This window comes from Corythoichthys intestinalis, chromosome 11 (genome assembly GCF_030265065.1).
Source record: "Corythoichthys intestinalis isolate RoL2023-P3 chromosome 11, ASM3026506v1, whole genome shotgun sequence".
In the NCBI taxonomy this organism is placed as follows: domain Eukaryota; kingdom Metazoa; phylum Chordata; class Actinopteri; order Syngnathiformes; family Syngnathidae; genus Corythoichthys; species Corythoichthys intestinalis.
Window position 1 is genome coordinate 41691827 of NC_080405.1, and position 22298 is coordinate 41714124.

Genomic DNA, 22298 nt, shown 5'->3' on the forward strand with positions numbered 1-22298 from the left:
GACTCAATCGCTGGAACAGCGGTGAGTCTGGTATACCAGGCAATGATTTTGGTCCATGTACCAGAAAATTGTACACTGACAAATGTTCCCTGTTTGGAACTAACCAGCAATTAAAATGCTTGAATTTTTTTTGTAACTCCGTAAAATACTCTGGAAATACCTATATTTATTGCGTTAAAGTCCCACTTCTACCAAAAAAACAATAAATGTTTCCACCAATTTAGGATTAACATTTACAATACACACTTGTTTTAACAATAGTAATTTTATTTCTTCGAAACTCCTCAAGTGCAATGAATTTGAACATGTCCAAAATATGAGCAAAGACTAATACATATGCACGCATGTTTACATGTAAGCTAACATGCTAAACTATTAGCATGAACTTGTTACCATTAGTACATCATCATTAAAAAAACAATAACAAACGTCAACATATTAACAAAAGCAACACTGATGTAAAGATAGCTAAGAATGAAAACAGTTAAGATTGAAGGTTGAAGGTGAACAGACCAAAACTTTTCCAAGTTTTATCAAAAGTCCTGGGAACTCACCCACAGTTTTTGCTCAGAGGTGGACATGAGTGAATGTTTTTTTTTTTCTCTTCCAACACAACCAAGGCCAAAATCATCACAGCGAAGCTGTTAGTTTAAGAGGCTAAACAGAAGGCCCTTTAGAAAAATATCTAAAATAACACTAGGCCACACGGTTGCTAACCGTCATATGCTATAGTTATAATCCACAAATGGATTCATTATCATACTACTATTCGTCCTTCACACAGCCGCTGGAAACATAAATGTTGTTTAATCCATCTGCAGGCGACAGGGAGATTGATTTTTGATTCATTGATCATTTTTACGACATTTTTGTTTTTTGTTCGGGTGTGCGCTGGTCCTCGTGGGAAGTGAAGTATTCTGCGTACAACTGGAGAAAAAAAGTCTAAAATAGCATTAATATGTGAATTATAATCATATTTTGAGACGATTCGACTACATAAAGCAATTTGGCAAAGTGCAGATGACGAGAAATTAGTCTTATAATCTGCCGGTTAGCTACGCCTACCATTATAGGGCTCTAGCGTCCCCAACAGGAGGATGACGTCGGCAGAATGGTTTCATCTGTTTTACTATTCAGTCCATTGAGGGGGAATTATTCAGAACGAGGAAAATGCGACGAAGAGAGCCCCAAAATGTCATTGTTTCAGTCTCTCAACTCCAATATTTTTACAGAATATTCTTTTTATCCAAGTATTTTTCCTCAATAGCTAAATAAATGGTATGGTCATGACAAATAACAGTCTTGAGCTAAATGGAATATGAAATAATAAACATGCATTTATTCAGTACAACATGGCAAAATTACTCCATAATAGTCAAAACTGTCGACTTCACCTTTACACTCGCACCTCCCGAATGATATTTAATGCCACCGTAGTTAGTCGGGCTTTTGTCATTTCCCTGCCCCGGCTTTGGAGAATGTAAACAAACCAAGAGGCGTGACAGCTAGTTGACATGCTAAACCGAAACGAGTAAAGTTTCAAAGTCTTCGAAGCAAAAAATCACACATAACAAGCCCGGATCATTTCACACAGCAGCGGGGTTGTCGATTGTCTTCGCCGATTGGCAACCCACCCGGCGGTGAGCAAGTTAGAGCTCGTCGTTCCCCTGCTGAGCGCAGAGGGCTCATTTACATGGAAGCAGCTGGACAACGACCGCCGGATAAACCAGCCGACGTCGGAGGAGCGCGTAGCTGCCACATGGTCAACACGAATATGGCAAAATAATACCTTACTACATGCGCGCGTAGCTGCAACATGGTCAACACGAATATGGCAAAATAATGCCTTACTACATGGCGAAGACGGGAAAGTCATAGGAGAGCGACTGCAGTTGTTGTGCAGCTAACATGGCAGATTGTGTCTGAGGAGAGCTTTTCTACGTGTCCATCTATGATCAAACGCAAGTAAATAGTCCTTTATTTAAAGTAAGTTTGTAGTGTTTACTTTGTAATCGCTGTATTCGCGGCCATTTTTAACACAAAGTTGCAATTTCTGATGGAGTGGGAAATTTGACAGAACACCGGGCACAGCGAGAGGGCAATAAGCCGAGTATAGTGCTCTCCCGGCATGGGATGTGCGATAAGCCGCTGGTCATCGGCCGAGTGGACAAGGTGCATGTCAGCCACAAAATGCAAGCCACCTCCATATTAAAATGATCCCAGTATTTGACATAATACAAACACGACGTTTACTCACTTCCTCGTAAGTCCAATGGCCCCACGGTAGTGGGGCTTGTTTTGGCCAATATCCGCCGGTGAATGGGAACCTTTTGAAACCCCAAAAAGGCTCTGATGCCTCTCCCTGGTGCAGCAACATTTTTCTGCAGCCGTTTGGCTGGCGTGATACGAAAAATAAACAAATTAATCTGCAAAATCAGCTGAATCCGCAGTCCATCTGCATGCTATAAAGCAATGCTGTATTGTGAGACGGTGACCCGGGTGACGTCACATTCGCATTCGTCCTAAACCAGAAACTGGAGCCGAAAGTAACTCATTTTCATGGCGCACGATTCAAAAATTAAATATATAAAACGATCGCTTCCACACACATCCAAGCGGTCCATTTCATTCAGGAGCATAAAACACAGCGTGAAATATGAATTAAGCTTGCTTTTTGGCGTCATACGCATTTTAGGGCAAAACACTACCGCTTCTGTACCAAACTAAAAAATTGCAAAGTGTTGCTTTAAATGAACTGGACGTCTAACGCTGTGATTTGCAAACAATGAGTTTGATTATTGTGAAATAAATTTTCTTTTGTTTGTTTGATTTTTTTTTATTATTGTTGTTGGGGCTAAAAACAGGGTTTTTCTGTTGTCTGTATGTTTGTGTCAATGATAACTGAAGAACAGATAAAGTTATTATTAAAGTCTAACTTTATAGAAAATTAGGGCTGTCAAACGATTAAAATTTATAATCGAGTTAATCACAGCTTAAAAATTAATTAATCGCAATTTAAACCATCTATAAAATATGCCATATTTTTCTGTAAATTACTGTTGGAATGGAAAGATAAGACACAAGACTGATAGATACATTCAACATACTGTACATAAGTGCTGTATTTCTTTATTAAGACAGTAAATCAACAAGATGGCATTAACATTATTAACATTCTGTTAAAGTGATCCATGGATAGAAAGACTTGTAGTTCTTAAAAGATAAATGTTAGTACAAGTTATAGAAATTTAATATTAAAGCCCTTTTAATGGTTTTGTTTGAATAAAATTTTTAACATTTTCAATCAAAACATAACCGAGTAGCTTGCCATTGTTGATGTCGATAATGACACAATGCTCATGGTGCTGAAACCCATAAAATCAGTCACACCCAAGCGCCAGCAGAGGGCGACAAAACACCAAAAAACACAAGTAACAAGTGAATATGACACTGTGCTATCATTTTAATCTGTTTGAGCGGGGCATGTGCGTTAAATGCGTCAAATATTTTAACGTGACTAATTTTAAAAAATAATTACCGCCTGTTAACGCGATAATTTTGACAGCCCTTTAGAAAATATAAACAAATATTACAAATACTATGATTGAAAGTATTATAATAAATAGACACTACTTGCCAACCTTTAACATTCCCATCCTAACGGAAAGAACCTTGTTTAATGAATTGAAAAAACACACATTTAATTTTTCTGACGTGCAATAGTGTAGAATAATGTAAAGAAAAATTAAAAGCCAGTATTTCCAGGAATTGGCTGCACGACATTGAGGCAGAAAATTTAGCAATAACTACTATTTTAGCCCACCAAATGTGCCCAAGTCTAACAATTGGTACAGTAGGTGCATGTGTGTTTTTTCCTTTAATTGGAACACAAGAAGGTGTTAAATGGTACAAAATCATGTGACGTTATCGCAAATGTTACTATTACAATTCGAAGGAAAAGAACTGTTTATAAAACTGCTCAAAAGCAGCCTTTTAAATACTTCATCATTGTAGTTAGACTTCTCCGTGGTGCTAAACTGCATTTCATCACACTGAAAGCCTGCTATTTCTATTTGCATAATTTGGTACAGTATTAAACACCCACACTTTGAACATAGTGTTAAAACAAAGCTGATGCATCATTTCTCTTGCAGCTGTTGCTTCGGATTGCTTTTATGTACTTATAGTGTACAGTAATTTCATTTACAATGATAGATCGTCAAAACGAGTTCATTTGACAGAATGATGGATGGGTGATGTGGATCTCTTGCTAACAATTATATTTTATCCCAAATGAGACCAAGGGTATTGTGAAAGGGGCAAAGATGTGGTCATATGCTCACTGGATATGTTCTGATAACCTCTGCAAAAAAAGTGGGGGAAAAAAAAACTTAAAAGGACAGATGGGAATGTTACATATGTGCTGACCATCAATCTCCTTGAGCGGCACACAATTTAATGAGGAAACTACACAGAGTCACTATAACGTTATGTAGTACAGACATGAAAGACTCTACAAGGTTTTCACCATCTAACTTTCTGCCAAGTGCCTGCTTCCTGAGATAATGATTTCCTTTGATTCAGTCGAAGTTTCAGTGCTTTGCCCTGCATTTATAAAGTGCGTGAAAACCCCACACCTCGTGCAAAAAAAAAAAAATAGGAGCGACAATGATCACATTTTTAATATTTAAGGGCTTTCGAAGAGAACAAAAACAAAATTTGTGAGCTGTATGAACGCAAGTAAGTAGGAAGATGAGGAAAAAAATAAAAGATACTGTAGATTCAGCGTGTAGGAGGCTTGGAGAGTCCCTCAGTGCGTCTGCTTATCTCTCTCATGCTGATGATGATGAGTCACTGGTGAAATTTGTTATATAACAGACCCCCATCTCTTTCTCTCCCCTCACTGCTTTAAAACTCCTTCCTCTTGACTAAGCAGGTAACATCCACTCACACATCAGTGGGCCAGTGATAGCAGACAAGCTGTGCTTTCTTTAAGGATGTCTGTCTTGAAACATGATGCTCTAACCAAGGGCTTTCTTAAATCAGGTTTCAGCCAACTAAGTTTGAAATAAATTGTCCAGATGTAATGTAAATAGAGTGGCTATAAGAATTTAACTCTAGTGAAAACATGAAAACAGAGCACAACTGTGACATTACTGGATGTCCCTCCGAAATTCTTGTTTTGTTTCCATTTAAAGCAACACTAGGTAACTTTTCAACCTTTGTAAATGTTTTCATAACATTTGTGGTAATATGTCGACTGACAACTAGATGAATGACACCTCTTTTATATCTTGAGGGGGTATGTATTAGAGTTGTTCCAAAAAAATCGATTACTACATGCATTGCGATTCCACACGTGACGATTCGATTATGATTCATAAAGGTTCAAAAACGATTTTCCCTCATAACTTTATGACAGCCGGACGCACGCACAATGAAATGATGGATGCTGGGAGAGAGATTTACTCCTTTTTAAAAGACTGGAAAATAAATTTGTGTTTGAGACAGGCAGGGACAGAAGCACGGGTCGCGCTTTTGTGCGCAAGTTATTTTTTAGAGCGAGATGGGAAAAAAGATAGTTCGTTGTTACTTGTCTTTCAGATGTCCAGCAGTAGTTTTAAGGCATTTCAATTGAAAAATGTCCTGAGTGTGTTGCTAAGACCTGTGTGCGTCTATAAGAGGTGAGTACACGAACCCTCTTGTACCGTTTAGCCTTTATTGTTGTTGTTTTTGAGATGTTAATAGTTAGCGCCGAGCGCTAAGCTAATTAGCTAATTCGCTAACGTGTATTTCATATGCAGAACGTGCAAAACTATGATTTAAGTACAGCGGTAACACTACAAACATGCGAAATAGTACAGAAATCTGTTGTTGCGGGAGGGAGAGAAGAAAGTGCGCGCGCTGTAATGAGTGTGTGTGTGGCGGTGTTAAAAGCAGTTGTGATTTCCACCTGTCACTCCAAGAGTTACACAAGGGGGTAACACTGTGAAAACAAAGTATATTTGTTAAGTCTTATTTCTAAAGACACTTTGTTTGTGTCCAGAAAATGTGGAATTCTTTCCACCAGTGTAAATTTTATTGTATTGTTGAGAGAAATAAGTACTCCCTTTAAAATGGTTAATGTTTTTGCACTTTCTTGTAAAATAATAAATTAATTAAAAATAGGAATTATGACGTCATCCCAATAAATCCGATAACAATATGTTATCAGGCCTATCAATAATATTTTTGGCACGGTGTCGCATTTCTTTCTACTCCCGTTTTGCCAGTATGCAAAGTTTTGTTACCGTTCTAGAGGCCTTATTTATCCTTCACTCAGTTATAAACCTTACTATGGCAATTAGCAAATGTTTGCATTTTACAGTGTTATGTTTCCAAGTTCTTGAGAGGCCTTTTGGTTATTGGTGGGCTTGCTGTTCTATAATTGCCAGGTTAAGAAAGTTGTTTCATGGACCAAGACAACAAAAGTCTCCTCTCCTGTTGCACCAGATTTTTTATATGCTGACAAAGCATAATACCTGTTGGGTTTTTGTTTGTTTTAAATCAGTGCTCATTGTTTAGGGGAACACATCGTCAATGATATTGACTGATTGATTGTGATTGACTCAAATTATATTTATTTGAAAAAAAGAATGTGGACACTTTATTTTAAGTCAAAACTGTTCTTGTGTTTGTTTTGTTCATTATAATAATGTTCATGTCATCATGAAAATACTGGTCCGGTTAAAGGCAAATCTATGCTGAATCAACCACTAGTATTTTTGACCTACAGGTGTTCAAAAACTCAGGTGAATATACATTGAAAAATTAAACGTATATTATTGGTTATCGTATCGATATCGGCCTTGAGGAGCAGGAAGTTATCGATATCGGTATCTGTTTCAAAAAATAGATATCGTGCAGCCCTAATAAAAAAGCTTAAGCAGCTTAAGAGCAGCTTTTTGTTGTATGGGCATGTTTCCATTTTTCCTGTTGAATCATAAGGATATTTTAATAAATAATGGACATAAATTTGTTTGGCTACTTTATCAGTACTGTACGATGTATAACAGCGATCATCGTCGATACCGTGATCATCATTCAAAAATCGAATCGTAGCACCCTGAATCGTAATTTAATCGAATCGTGGGGTGCCTAAGATGGCACACCCCTAGTATGTATCACTTTCACCAGGACTAATTAACTTTGAGGAGGGTGGCAGGAACCCTGCCACATAACAAAACTACAAATGTGTTGACTGCTTTACGGCATACATCAATTCCCCATTTGCCCATTCATTATAAGGACAGAAGTCGATGCGAACGCTTTCGCATGAATTCTGCAAAGATGGCAGAGCAACAAAACAGAGAAAAAGTTTTGTCCAAGGAGGGGGGAAAAAGGGAGGCCACCAGGATACTCCAGAATAAACATTGGCACGGCTTTCGATCGCTGTCGTGACGCCCTAACCCCTCAACCGAACTCGTCATGACGAGTTCGGATCGGGTGGGGGGTTTAGCCACACTAAGCCATACAGTTGCTAACCATCGTATGCGATTGTTTAGCCACAGCTGGATTCCTTACCTTATTACTATACATCCTTCACACAGCCGCTGGAAACAGACATGTCGTTTGATCCATCTGCAGGTGACAGGGAGATTTTAAGACACTGTGCGGGTGTGCGCTGGTCCTCATTGGAAATGGAGTCTGTCTTTTGGCAAAACACTACCGCTTTTGTCCGCCGGTGTCGCTAAAATCAACCAAAACTGTTGCCTAGTGTTGCTTTAACTGTAATGTACAGTATGTTTTGTGCTAGCATAAAGCAAGCTGCTCATCACCAAAACTAGGTGTGTTACAATATATCAATACAGTGATATATTGTGATCGATGTGTTGCTGGCTAGACTTGATACATCGTTTTAAAAAGATGTCACTGTTTAAGAAAGCAACCAATATGTTGCAACAACATTTTCCACGAGAGTAAAATTTTCCACTGGAATATTGTTTATAATAACTCACAGGCCCCCATTGATGGCACTTGACATCCAATTAATTTTGACTGGGAGGAGCAAATGAACAAACGTTCGCGCTTTCTCTTCTTATAATAGACTATCACCAAACCTGCAAATTTGAATAAAATATGCCAATCTGTTATCAGTTTATTGCAAAATTCCTATTCTGACCTCTGTAACCTTTGACCACATAATTAATCACCTATTCCTTTTCATATTACAAACATATCCTGCAAGTTTAATTATAATAATCTTTTTTTCATTCTTGACTTATTTTAACACAAGCCCTATAGCCTTTTTAAAAAATGTATTATAAAGATGTTTGAGTAATGCAGTCTATATTTTCATAAATTTCTTCTAGTCGTAAAAAAACTTTGCAAAGGCTGAAACGACCTCATTGAAAATAAGGCTCTCCATCCCAGATTTATAAGTTCCATATTTAGCCCCCTTGTAAATATTCTTAGCCATTGCTGGGTCATTGCACGCGGCAATTGCGTGACTGCTTCTTGAGTGGGACACGGCCCCCTTGTATCTGATAAAACACGGACCCAGAATAGAAGACAGACACAGAGAAGTGAAAAGACTTCAATAATTAAATACATGAAGAATGCAGTGTCGTGCTTTTCTATTGCTGTATTACTTGCTAAGAGTCAATGCCGTCAAAAAATGATTAATTACCCTCATTACGTCAGGAGCTTGTTCACATTTAACGGTCTTACTAGTAAAGATATCATTGCTCCTGTAAATCACAGTGACATATGACTGAGATTTACATCAATTTACTCTGAAAGCCAGAATGTCTTCAGGACATACTCGATGCACTTTATCTCCTTTTTATATGTGTGCCTCACAGCTCTGCTTCTCAAAAGTGACTTTTAGGTAATAGCAATAACTTAATGTTAATTATAGCTTAGTTTATGTTTTGTGGTAGGATTGAATGCAAGCGTATACACAATGCAGCCTAATGGCCATAAAGCCTCGGGATCTAGGCACCTGCTTTAAAGGGAACCTCTTGCTTCGCTGGCCACAATTAATTCTTTAAGCACTAGTTGTGCTTTAAATAGCATCAAGCTGATACTGCGACATGGAATATTATTCCTCAGTTTTGTAAAGAGCAATTGAAGTGGACTAAATTACATGAATCATCTACTATACAGATTCTCAGGCATAAAGAAAGGTATAGCTTCAGAACTAAATGAGATCCAATACAAGAACTGATTTTGCAAATACAGGGTGACCCAAAAAATGTGATGGAAGAAAAATATTTTAGTCATAGTAATTGAAACCTTAAAACATGCCATATAAGGAACAATTGTGGAATTTTCATCCTCTTGCATGAATGCATTCTTGAAATCTGCTGTCGACCACTATTGGGAAAAAAATGTAATTTTTGTATAATGGGAGACATGAGCAAGTGGCAGACCTGCGAGACAGTGACCTTGAACTGGTAAACTAAATTTTAGTAACCATGGTGAAGTTTGTTTTTCATACTATTTGGTGGTAAACCTTCAGCCTTTTAACCAAAAATGAAATTTTAGCTATTTTCGACCGAATTTTCGGTCACATCTCTAGTAATAGCTCTCCAAAGGAAAACATAATGAGATTTGGCCGATGACAAAGTAAATCATGTAGTGGTCAAAGTCTTCTGGGTGCCTTTGGGCCGTCCTGTTACATTGCCCTTGCTATGGTAAATGGTGTTACACTTATATAGCGCTTTTCCACCTTTCAAGGCGCTCAAAGCGCTTTACACTGTCTCACCATCCACCTACTTGTGACGCAGCACCAGGAGCAACGTGGGGTTCAGTGTCTTGCTCAAGGACACTTAGACGTGTTCATCAGAGCGGAGAATCGAACCCACAACCTCTGGGTTGGGGGACAATTACTCTACCACTGAGCCACGCCCCCCCTATCTTGAGAAGACCGGCAAGATTTCTTTCGTATTGAATCTATAGTTGTCAAAAGCTGGAGGAAATCATTGAATCACCGAATGTAACTTGAGAAATGTCAAGGAAGAAAGATGAAACCATGACATGAAAAGTTAGTTTTCAACAAAGTCCCTGGTGCCACTTTAGAATAGAAAATAGAGTAGAGAGCTTTCATTGTCATTGTGCAGAGTACAACGAGATTTAAATAATGTCTTACGTATACCATATTTTTCGGACTATAGGTCGCACCTGAGTATAAGGCGCACCAACCACAAAATGCCCACTCAAGAGGAAAAAAACATATATAAGTCGCATCGGAGTATAAATCGCATTTTCGTGGGAACTTTACTTGATAAAATCCAACACATAGAACACAAATGTCATCTTGAAAGGCAATTTAATATAAAAATACAATAGAGAACAACATGCTGAATAAGTGAACAGCATGATGTTACATGATGCATGGAAAATGAATGAATGAATGAATGCATTAGAAGTGTAATAATATAAGAAAAAGGTGATATATCTTCCGTTAGAATAGTGCGTACGTTAGCTCACTGACTACCATTGTCGGCGCCAGACATCAAATTCATCTGTGGGCATTTACACATCACTTCATGTTCATCTTAAGGCATTTACAGGTTACTTCCTGTTAATTTTGAGTCACTTCTTATTCAGTAACCTAGAATCAAAAGAAAGTGCCCTGTGAAAAACCCCGGAATCAACAGGAAGTCACCCGTGAATGCTCCACAATCAATAGGAAGTGAACTGTGAATGCCCCAAAAAATTTACTCATTGGCTGCCACTGACGGCAATACTAGTACTAGATGTCCAATCCGTTTGAAGACTGAGGGATTGCCACCCTCCCAGTTCAAATGGATTGGACGCCTACTAGTGATAAACTCATTTCAATTCACAGCAGAAGGATGGAAAGAGCTTGTTTTTTTGTTTGAGTTGTAGAATATTGTCGAATATTATGACCCATGTATCGATAATTGTTGTATCGTTAGATAATCGTTATCATGAGCCTTGTGTCGCATGTCGTATCGTGAGCTTACCCTAAATTGCATACCGTTATGTACTGTTGCATTCTCAAAATTATTTGGTACTGGTACTAATGCTCAAGCCTATGAGATTTTACATTCTCAGATATGAAGTTAGTCAATATTCTTCCAAAAATGGTTACAACTGATATAGGTAGTCAATATGCCAATAAGTAATTCCCAATTATTGATGGTAAAGAGGGTAAATTTACTATAAACAGTCCCACTTAAATACATTTGTACAATTCTCTTGTGTATTAAAAATCTGTATTCATCATTTGTGTAAAAGATACACTTTGAAAGTGAACAGTATATAAGTGGTTCCATAAAGAAGCACACAAAGCTCAGTAAAAATGGAGGGCTGCCTAATGTATGATAAAGTAGGTTGATCCCCATCTTACCTTAATAGAAGCAGACATCGCCATCAAAGCTGGCAAATCTTTGTAATCCAAATCTAAAGTTAATTTTCAGTTCTATGGCCTCTTTTTTTCCCAATGACTTTTTATTCATTACTGCTTCTTTTTAATTGAATGCATTCATGCACTGCAGTGTCTGTGAAAGTGAGTCCTGTAACAGAGCAGTACATGTAAACAAGTGAGTTGAGCATAGCATGGAAATCTGCAAATTGCTGCGTATAAATAGTGTTTTTAATCCCTTAAATGGTTTTAGTTGCTGTAGTTACCTTACCGAAATGAATCTTTGCAAATGGGCTCCTCAAACATTTTGTGTTCCACTAACACATGACGTTTTATTGTACAGTACTGTATACTTTTTTAGGTCTGTCGTTTTTCAAGCGACACAACATTTAATTACCTCTCTGATGGTGTCAAGAAGTATTTTTCATACCCCCTTGCATTGGGTGTCATGAGATTTAACATCCATACACAATGTACTGTATGTTGTATTATGCTATCAGATGTGTCCTAAAGTAATTTTATTCTGATCTGTGTGTCGTGCAAAAGTTCCACTATTCCGTTTAAATTCAAGTTATTTTGCCTCCCTTTTGTTAGAGTGAGAAGATGGCCAACGAAGCTCCACCCAAAATCTCGATGGCGCTGTCAAACCCCCAAATTTCTTCCGCCTCGGCAGATGGCAAAAACTCCAACACGCAGCAACTCTCAATCAGCGTGTGAGTCCTTGATTCAGAATTTATGCAGTTTAAGGTCAACCACATTCTTATGATGGCAGAGAGGTGTCAGGCGAAATGCTAAGTCTCCAAACACTTTGCAAAAAGAGAAAAAAAAAAACAGTTTCAAACTCTTTACAAAAGAAAAAGCACCAATGTAAACTGCTACAACACGATCTCCAAATGCAAAAGCACGAACCCCAATTGCCACAGCGCGAATGCAAATTGCCACAGCGGGAATGCAAATTGCCACAACACGACAGCAAATTGCCGCAACACGACAGCAAGAAGCCCAAGAGGAAGACCTGGAAGTAGACTACTTTTCACGGAATTAGATATGAGGACAACAACTCCCGCCCTCCTCCTGTTATCGTGTAACTGCAACTCATCATTTCCACACATGTACAGAGCTGGAAAACCTAAGTTACATAATTCGCTCACAAATTTACACTTCGAATATTGCTATATGTGCTTGGTGACCATCTCTACGGACCTACGGAAGTCAACTCCCCCCCCCCCCCCCCCCCCCCCCCCCCCCCCCCCATCAAACGCAAATTTATATTAAAAATTATGTCAATCGTTTGTGCTGTAAAAGTTTTGTTTGTGCTGCTGTCGTTTCATATGGATATATATATACACAGTGGGGCAAATAAGTATTTAGTCAACCACCAATTATGCAAGTTCTCCTACTTGAAAAGATTAGAGGCCTGTAATTGTCAACATGGGTAAACCTCAACCATGAGAGACAGAATGTGGGGAAAAAAAAAACAGAAAATCACATGGTTTGATTTTTTTAAATAATTTATTTCCAAATTAGAGTGGAAATAAGTATTTGGTCACCTACAGAGGTTTCTGGCTGTCAAATAGGTCTAACATCTTCTAACGAGGCTCCACTCGTTATCTGTAATAATGGCACCTGTTTTAAATCATTATTGGTATAAAAGACAGCTGTCCACAACCTCAGTCAGTCACACTCCAAACTCTACGATGGCCAAGACCAAAGAGCTGTCGAAGGACACCAGAGACAAAATTGTAGGCCTGCACCAGGCTGGGAAGACTGAATCTGCAATAGGTAAAACGCTTGGTGTAAAGAAATTAACTGTGGGAGCAATTATTAGAAAATGGAAGACATACAAGACCATTGATAATCTCCCTCGATCTGGGGCTCCATGCAAGATCTCACCCCGTGGCGTCAAAATGATAACAAGAACGGTGAGCAAAAATCCCAGAACCACACGGGGGAACCTAGTGAATCATCTACAGAGAGCTGGGACCACAGTAACAAAGGCTACTATCAGTAACACAATGCGCCGCCAGGGACTCAAATCCTGCACTGCCAGACGTGTCCCCCTGCTGAAGCCAGTAACGTCCAGGCCCGTCTGCAGTTCGCTAGAGAGCATTTGCATGATCCAGAAGAGGACTGGGAGACTGTGTTATGGTCAGATGAAACCAAAATAGAACTTTTTGGTAGAAACACAGGTTCTCGTGTTTGGAGGAGAAAGAATACTGAATTGCATCTGAAGAACACCATACCCACTGTGAAGCATGGGGGTGGAAACATCATGCTTTGGGGCTGTTTTTCTGAAAACTGACCAGGACGGCTGATCTGTGTAAAGGAAAGAATGAATGGGGCCATGTATAGAGAGATTTTAAGTGAAAATCTCCTTCCATCAGCAAGGGCATTGAAGATGAGACGTGGCTGGGTCTTTCAGCATGACAATGATCCCAAACACACAGCCAGGGCAACAAAGGGAGTGGCTTCGTAAGAAGCATTTCAAGGTCCTGGAGTGGCCTAGCCAGTCTCCAGATCTCCACCCCATAGAAAATCTGTGGAGGGAGTTGCTTAACGACAGCGCCAAAACATCACTTCTCTAGAGGAGATCTGCATGGAGGAATGGGCCAAAATACCAGTAACAGTGTGTGAAAAGCTTGTGAAGAGTTACAGAAAACGTTTGGCCTCCATTATTGCCAACAAAGGGTACATAACAAAGTATTGAGATGAACTTTTGGTTTTGACCAAATACATATTTTCCACCATGATTTGCAAATACATTTTTTAAAAATCATACAGTGATTTTCTGGGTTTGTTTTTTTTCACATTCTGTCTCTCATGGTTGAGGTTTACCCATGTTGACAATTACAGGCCTCTCCAATATTTTCAAGTGGGAGAACTTGCACAATTAGTGGTTGACTAAATACTTATTTGCCCCACTGTAGATTTCTACAATTCTTTAATAGGTAAATCTGAGGTCAGCTACCCCCCCCCCCCTTTTCAATTAAAAATTGTGTTAATCGTTTGTGCTGGAACTGTTTACTAGATATTATGCTGTTATTGAGATATTAATTTCGAGTGGTGACGTCGCTCGTAGCTTTTCCGTAGCCTCGCTCCCGTGGCTAACTGTGCGTACCAAATTGCTCAAGAACAGAGGGGTGTCCAAACAACTAGCCCAAACGTAGCACAAACGAATGGTACCACTTTGGGTCCATTTTGCAGTAAATGAGGGGCTGGGTGTGACATAATCACTCGAAATTAATATCTCAAGCCCCCCATTTACAGCAAAACGGACCCGAATTTCTTTGTGTTATGTTCGTGTTAGTTGTTGGGACACCCACTCTGTTATTGAGCGATTTGGTACCCTCCATTAGCCGTGGGAGCTAGGCTAAGCCTTAGCCTAGCTGCGGCTAATTTAAATAAAGAAACCTATACCTACCTTACCTATAAAATAATTTTAAATATCTCTAAAACGACAGCAGGACAAACAAAACTTTAACAGCACAAACGATTGACATTTTATATAAATTTGCATCTCGCGGGGGGGGGGGTGACTTCTTGAAGGTCCGTGGAGATGGTCACCAAGCACATATACAATGCCTTGCAAAAGTATTCGGCCCCCTTGAATCTTGCAACCTTTCGCCACATTTCAGGCTTCAAACATAAAGATATGAAATTTAATTTTTTTGTCAAGAATCAACAACAAGTGAGACACAATCGTGAAGTGGAACAACATTTATTGGATGATTTAAACTTTTTTAACAAATAAAAAACTGAAAAGTGGAGCGTGCAATATTATTCGGCCCCTTTACTTTCAGTGCAGCAAACTCACTCCAGAAGTTCAGTGAGGATCTCTGAATGATCCAATGTTGTCCTAAATGACCGATGATGATAAATAGAATCCACCTGTGTGTAATCAAGTCTCCGTATAAATGCACCTGCTCTGTGATAGTCTCAAGGTTCTGTTTAAAGTGCAGAGAGCATTATGAAAACCAAGGAACACACGAGGCAGGTCCGAGATACTGTTGTGGAGAAGTTTAAAGCCGGATTTGGATACAAAAAGATTTCCCAAGCTTTAAACATCTCAAGGAGCACTGTGCAAGCCATCATATTGAAATGGAAGGAGCATCAGACCATTGCAATTCTACCAAGACCCGGCCGTCCTTCCAAACTTTCTTCTCAAACAAGGAGAAAACTGATCAGAGATGCAGCCAAGAGGCCCATGATCACTCTGGATGAACTGCAGAGATCTACAGCTGAGGTGGGAGAGTCTGTCCATAGGACAACAATCAGTCGTCCACTGCACAAATCTGGCCTTTATGGAAGAGTGGCAAGAAGAAAGCCATTTCTCAAAGATATCCATAAAAAGTCTCGTTTAAAGTTTGCCACAAGCCACCTGGGAGACACACCAAACATGTGGAAGAAGGTGCTCTGGTCAGATGAAACCAAAATGGAACTTTTTGGCCACAATGCAAAACGATATGTTTGGTGTAAAAGCAACACAGCTCATCACCCTGAACACACCATCCCCACTGTCAAACATGGTGGTGGCAGCATCATGGTTTGGGCCTGCTTTTCTTCAGCAGGGACAGGGAAGATGGTTAAAATTGACGGGAAGATGGATGCAGCCAAATACAGCAACATTCTGGAAGAAAACCTGTTGGTATCTGCACAAGACCTGAGACTGGGACGGAGATTTATCTTCCAACAGGACAATGATCCAAAACATAAAGCCAAATCTACAATGGAATGGTTCAAAAATAAACGTATCCAGGTGTTAGAATGGCCAAGTCAAAGTCCAGACCTGAATCCAATCGAGAATCTGTGGAAAGAGCTGAAGACTGCTGTTCACAAACACTCTCCATCCAACCTCACTGAGCTCGAGCTGTTTTGCAAGGAAGAATGGGCAAGAATGTCAGTCTCTCCATGTGCAAAACTGATAGAAACATACCCCAAGCGACTTGCAGCTGTAACTGGAGCAAAAGGTGGCGCTACAAAGTATTAACGCAAGGGGGCCGAATAATATTGCACGCCCCACTTTTCAGTTTATTTGTTAAAAAAGTTTCAATTATCCAATAAATTTTGTTCCACTTCACGATCGTGTCCCACTTGTTGTTGATTCTTGACAAAAAATTAAAATTTTATATCTTTGTTTGAAGCCTGAAATGTGGCGAAAGGTTGCAAGGTTCAAGGGGGCCGAATACTTTTGCAAGGCACTGTAGCAATATTCAAAGTGTAAATGTGTGAGTGAATTATGAAACTTATGTTTTCCAGCTCTATACGTGTGTGGAAATGATGAGTTGCAGTTAGACGATAGCAGCAGCAGCAGGAGGAGGGCGGGAGTTGTGGTCCTCATGTCTACTTCCGGGTCTTCTTCTTGGGCGTCTTGCTGTCGTGTTGTGTTGTGGCGATTTGCATTCGCGCTGTGGCAATTGGGGTTCGTGTTTTTGCCAATTTTGCAGTCGTACTTTTGCAATTGGGGATCGTGTTGTGGCAGTTTGCATTCGTGCTTTTTTCTTTTGCAAAGTGTTTGAAATTGGGGTTCGTGTTTTTTTCTTTTTGCAAAGTGTTTGGACATTTCGCCTGACACCTCTTGGCCACCGTACATTCTGTTTGGAATGCTGAATGACTGCTTTGATAGGGTGAAATTGTCAACGTAATGAAACCTTTACAATTGTTCATCAATATTTTTTTAACGCTGTTAAAAACAAACATCCTACTATTAATCATGCTAACTTAAGCTATTGCGTAAACCTCACTAAAATCGTTAAGCTCTCTTAAGTAACTTGTTACTTTTAGCATTCTAACTCGTTTTATCACATTAAATGATGTCAGGACATATAGAACCAACCACATGTCTGCCTTCATCAGGGTGTGATAGTAATATGGGCTACGTGTCTCACTCCTTAGGTGTGCTGTGCTATATTCTTATAAGCCACAACGCATAGAGGAGCTGGAGCTGAGGAAAGGCGAGATGGTGGGAGTGTACGGGAAGTTTAAAGAAGGCTGGTTGCGTGGGTTGTCACTCCGAACAGGCAAAGTCGGCATCCTGCCCAACAACTACATCACTCCTGTGCTCAGGTGAAAGTTCACGATCCCTGACGGCAGTATGCGTCAGCCAACACTTGGATGCAAATGCAGTACATTTGTGTGGGCAGGAATGTTTAATCATTCAAAATGTCAAATGTATCTGATGCATTGAGTTACGTAAAGGAATCTGTGGAATATATCATTTAAAGTTCGGATAGTGAACTTTATCCTACCATGTCTTGATGCAGAACGTCAGCCAGACTCCTGGAGACTAAACCGGTGAGTTTGTCGTCACAGCACAACACAGCGGCAGCAAAGAAGCACACCACTTCCAGGAGTCCTGCTGGGGTCCTTGCTCCTGATAGGGTAAATACTGATGGAGCGCTGTACACAGCGGGACAGGTCCCACATGTGCCAAATGGAGCACAGCACGCAATGTCATCCACAGGCACAGGAAAATCATCCTTCTATGGGAGCACGCCAGGTTGGGAGACAGTACGGAGATTCTTTAACCCGCACAGAGGTGAATAAATATCCAACCAATCTCCTAATTTTTAGTGTCGAGACAAAATAATGTCTTCAAATTTGTTTCAATACTTTTTCCAGTTTCCAACCCTTTCAACAATTCATCCAATTTGAATGTACCCACCAACTCGGAGCACTTTGCTCAAGTTCAGGCATCCGGATACTCGCCCGCCCTGCTGAGGAAGAAAAACACTGGAATTCCAGCCAATTCTGGAAGACCAGCAGGCTGGATGAGTGAGCCAACAGCGCTCTCTGCTGCACACCTTTCAAAAGACAGGGACTTTACCTCCTCACATGAAGCAGGGGGTTATCACAATGAGCGGCAACCGTCCAGTGGCCCTCACTCAATTCTCGTCAGACCTGATTCACACAAGAGCACTGCAGACAAGGTAAAAATAATACTCAAATTAACCCTTTATTGGGAAGGTTGCTGTTTTTGGTAATTAAAAAACAACAACAACAACAACAACAACATAGAAACATGAAATCCACATACAAGGACATCACATATTCAGTCGTGTGGCCCACAATATTAACATTTGGTGTACAAGTGTGGCCTAAAAAATATCATGTCCACATATTGGGATGCCGGGTACCAAAATTTAAAATAACTATTTTAAATAAATGAGTATAGTAGTTGTTTATGATTATATTATTCCTTTTTTTAAAGTAATTGTTGTGCTAATAAAAGGTAAATTAATTAAATTACAATATATAGAAACAAACTTTCCTATGACCCCAAGTTAGACTAGATTTTTTTTCATAGTATTTAACTCATTGCATGCCATTGATAGCGATAGATGGCTAATTCATTTAAACTGAGGATTGGCTGTGGATGCTCATCTTTCAGTGTCCGTGACGGCGCTAGACATCCATCCCATTATTATTTTTTGTTTTATTTAATTTCCGGCAGTTACATTAATCTACAGTTCTTTTGCTTTCAACTGGTTGCATAACAAGTAACAAAACAAATGGACAAAAATGCCTGAAAGGGAGTGGGACAATGAAAACTTATTAAATCCCACCCCGAATTCTCATTTGTAATGCAAATAAATATTTTCCTGCAACCTATTTTTGCTTTAGGTAGTTACATATTAGACATTTTTCCCGACAAACGTAAAGGAAGAACAATACCCGAAGTGTCAATTTCCTGTTAGCAAAGGGAGAAAAATATTAGGGCTGTCAAACGATTAAAATTTTTAATCGAGTTAATTACAGCTTTAAAATTAATTCATCGTAATTAATCACAATTCATCAAATCTATAAAACATGCCATATTTTTCTGTAAATTATTATTGGAATGGAAAGATAAGACACAAGATGGATATATACATTCAACATACGGTAGATAAGTACTGTATTTGTTTGTTATAACAATAAATCAACAAGATGGTATTAACATTATTAACATCTGTTAAAGCGATCCATGGATAGAAAGACTTGTAGTTCTTAAAAGATAAATGTTAGTACAAGTTATAGAAATTTTATATTAAAACCCCTCTTAATGTTTTCGTTTTAATAAAATTTGTAAAATTTTCAATCAGAAAATAAACTAGTAGCCCGCCATTGTTGATGTCAATAATTACACAATGCTCATGGGTGCTGAAGCCCATAAAATCAGTCTCACCCAAGCGCCAGCAGAGGGCGACAAAACTCCAAAAAACACAAGTAACAAGTGGACATTGCACTGTGCTGTCATTTTAATCTGTTTGAGCGGGGCATGTGCGTTAATTGCGTCAAAAATTTTAACGTGATTAATTTAAAAAATTAATTACCGCCTGTTAACGCGATAATTTTGACAGCCCTATAAAATATATATACACACACTAGCAATGGTAATAGAACTACATACACAGTTAACAGTAACCTACAGTATAAGTCTACGTGTGTGACAAAATATTGAAATGGTGAAGAGGCCCCTAAAATATCCCAAAATCAACAGGAAGTAACAGGTAAATCCCTCATTGCCTGGCATTGGCTGCCCCCGACCGCCATAGACGTTCAATCCGTTTGAAGTGGGAGGGATGGCAGCAAATGAACGAATGTTCATTCATTGCCACCCTCCCAGTTCAAATGGATTGCACGTCTACTAGTGATAAACTTATTCCATTTCACAGCAGAAGCTTGTTTTTCTGTTTATTAGTTGTTTGTAGAATGTCCTGAAATGATTTCCTGACCAATGTATCGATAATCGTTGCATCGCCATATCGTCCGATCATCGTTATCGTGAGCTTTGGATCGCGTATCGTATTGTGAGGTACCAAGAGGTACCCACTCTTAACACTGTATAACACTGACGTACATTAAGGACCCTCCCTGAATACGTTGTGACCAAATCAAATGTTCATAGCACAGTTTATATATGCGAATATTTTTACTCAGTTCAAATTCTGAACTCCGACTGTAATTTCACTCCGCACACAGACACAAAATTTTTACTTTGAGGGGCGGACAAGCAAATAAACGTTCATTGGCCCCTCCCAGTCAACATGGATTGAACGTTTCGTGCCGTCAATGAGTTACGTAAATGAGTGCACTGTAAGGGTAGAAAATATATATAATTCCTATGTAAAAGGATTAAAATTGAAATTAGTATAAAATTAAGCGATATTAACAAAACGTTTCAATGTCCTGGATTTTTCTAGCCAGCCAAGTCCGTGCGTTTCCTGACAGAAGATGACCCCCCACCTCCACGGCTTAGGACCTCCTCCTGGTCATCAGGAAGCCAGATTCCATCCAACTTCACCCCAGCACCTCCCCAACTTGAAGTATGGGCGCCATCACTCACTTTGGGGAGAGATGGACCTGGAATCCTTCTCAAAGATGGAAAATCAACAACTTTGAGAAAGGGCATTGAAACAGCTCCCTCAGACCTAAACACAAACTCAAAACCAATGTTGTTACAGCCGTCGCTATCAGCCGTTTCGGCTCAGTTCAGCCCCACCAGGTACTTTTAGAAATGGAAAAAGCATTGACTAAAGAATGTTTCATGAAACAAAGGTTCACTGTTTGTCCCCCTCAGACACAGAGTGACTTCAACACATCTAGCCCAGACAGACTCTGAACTCAGTCTTCTTCAAGGAGAGCTGGTCCTGGTCCACAGACCTCGCCCTGACGGACGTGTCCTCATTACTCAGGAGATCAGCGGCCAGACGGGCCTGTTTCACAATAGTATTCTTCACGCTCTGGAAAGGCTCCCTTGATTACTTGTGGAATTAATATATTTTGTATACACTTTGTTCAGATCCAGTAGTAGAAACTGCCAGCAGAGATTTCCATTAAGTTTATTTTTTTACCTCATTTTAAAATCTGTAGACATATGTTGTGCTTCTTTAGTCTGTGTAGGAGCATGTACTGTATGTTTCACATCTACTAAGAATTTGCACATAACCCTACCAAACAACTGTCTCTCTGATTCTGCCCACATTAGATACCACATACAGTAGGCGAGTGCCTTTGTCAAAAGCTGCAAAGAAAATAATCTATTCAACGATGTGAAATTAAATATGGGGCAATAAAAATACTTAAGAGAACTAAAAAACATGACTTGAATAAAGAGGTTGATTAATTAGGTCTTTAAAAAAAAAAAAAGGAAATATTTTACTCCAGAAGAGAGTACATTCTCATTAGAACTATACGTTTGTTGACCTGGTGGCAGTTAATGAATAGTCCAACAAATGTGTGGCCTTTGCATCTGAAATGTATAAAACTGCATGGACACCCATCCTTTATTTAGTAATTAGCACAACATGATCTCATTGGGTGCCATTGACGACGACAGACTTCCAAACCATTCATTCATACATCTTCTGAACCGCTTATCTTCACGGGGATGCCAGAGCCTATCCCAGCTAACAATGGGCAGGAGGCAAGCTAGACCCTGAACTTGATGCCGGCCACAAACACCAATTCACGCACACAGTCACACCTGCGGACAATATGGAGTGTTCAACCAGTCTACCATGCATGTTTTTAGGATGTGGGAGGAAACCGGAGTACCTGGAGAAAAGTTTGAACTGAAATTATTATAAATATTATATATACAAGCCCGTCGACGGGGTGGGGGGGCAACCGGATATGTTGTTCCGGGCCTCAGGACCATAGGGGCCCCTGAATGACCCTTTATTTTAATTTACATTCACATATTTAAATAATTGTCTGATTAAATATTATGTTTTACTCAAGATGTACTTAAAAAACTTAACATATTAAATATTTCAAATATATATTTTTTTTAAACAACGCCCCCCACCCTCTCTGTCTTAGCAGAGAATGGTTTGACCCCGCTCTGGCGCACTCAAGGCAGTGGGAAATTGAAATTTGTCATTGTTATAAACTCTAAACATGGCGAGTCGTCATAAATCAGGTGCGCGAAAAAGATGAAGAT

The 22298-nt window shown here is 39.4% G+C and overlaps 1 protein-coding gene across 3 annotated transcripts in view; it reads left to right on the top strand.

Moving 5' to 3' along the window:
• The window catches only part of sh3rf2 (SH3 domain containing ring finger 2), a 39047-nt gene extending 17024 nt beyond the window's left edge, over positions 1-22023 (top strand). The window contains exons 8-13 of one of the 3 annotated variants that reach the window (XM_057849690.1): positions 11969-12087; positions 17267-17437; positions 17635-17909; positions 17993-18300; positions 20557-20858; positions 20934-22021. In XM_057849690.1, the coding sequence (XP_057705673.1) occupies positions 11969-12087; positions 17267-17437; positions 17635-17909; positions 17993-18300; positions 20557-20858; positions 20934-21114 (1356 nt within the window). In that variant the 3' untranslated portion in view covers positions 21115-22021. Of the gene's footprint in view, positions 1-11968; positions 12088-17266; positions 17438-17634; positions 17910-17992; positions 18301-20556; positions 20859-20933 lie in introns of all 3 variants that reach the window. The other 2 variants (XM_057849688.1, XM_057849689.1) reach the window with 2 other exon arrangements.
• The last annotated feature ends 275 nt before the right edge of the window (positions 22024-22298 follow it).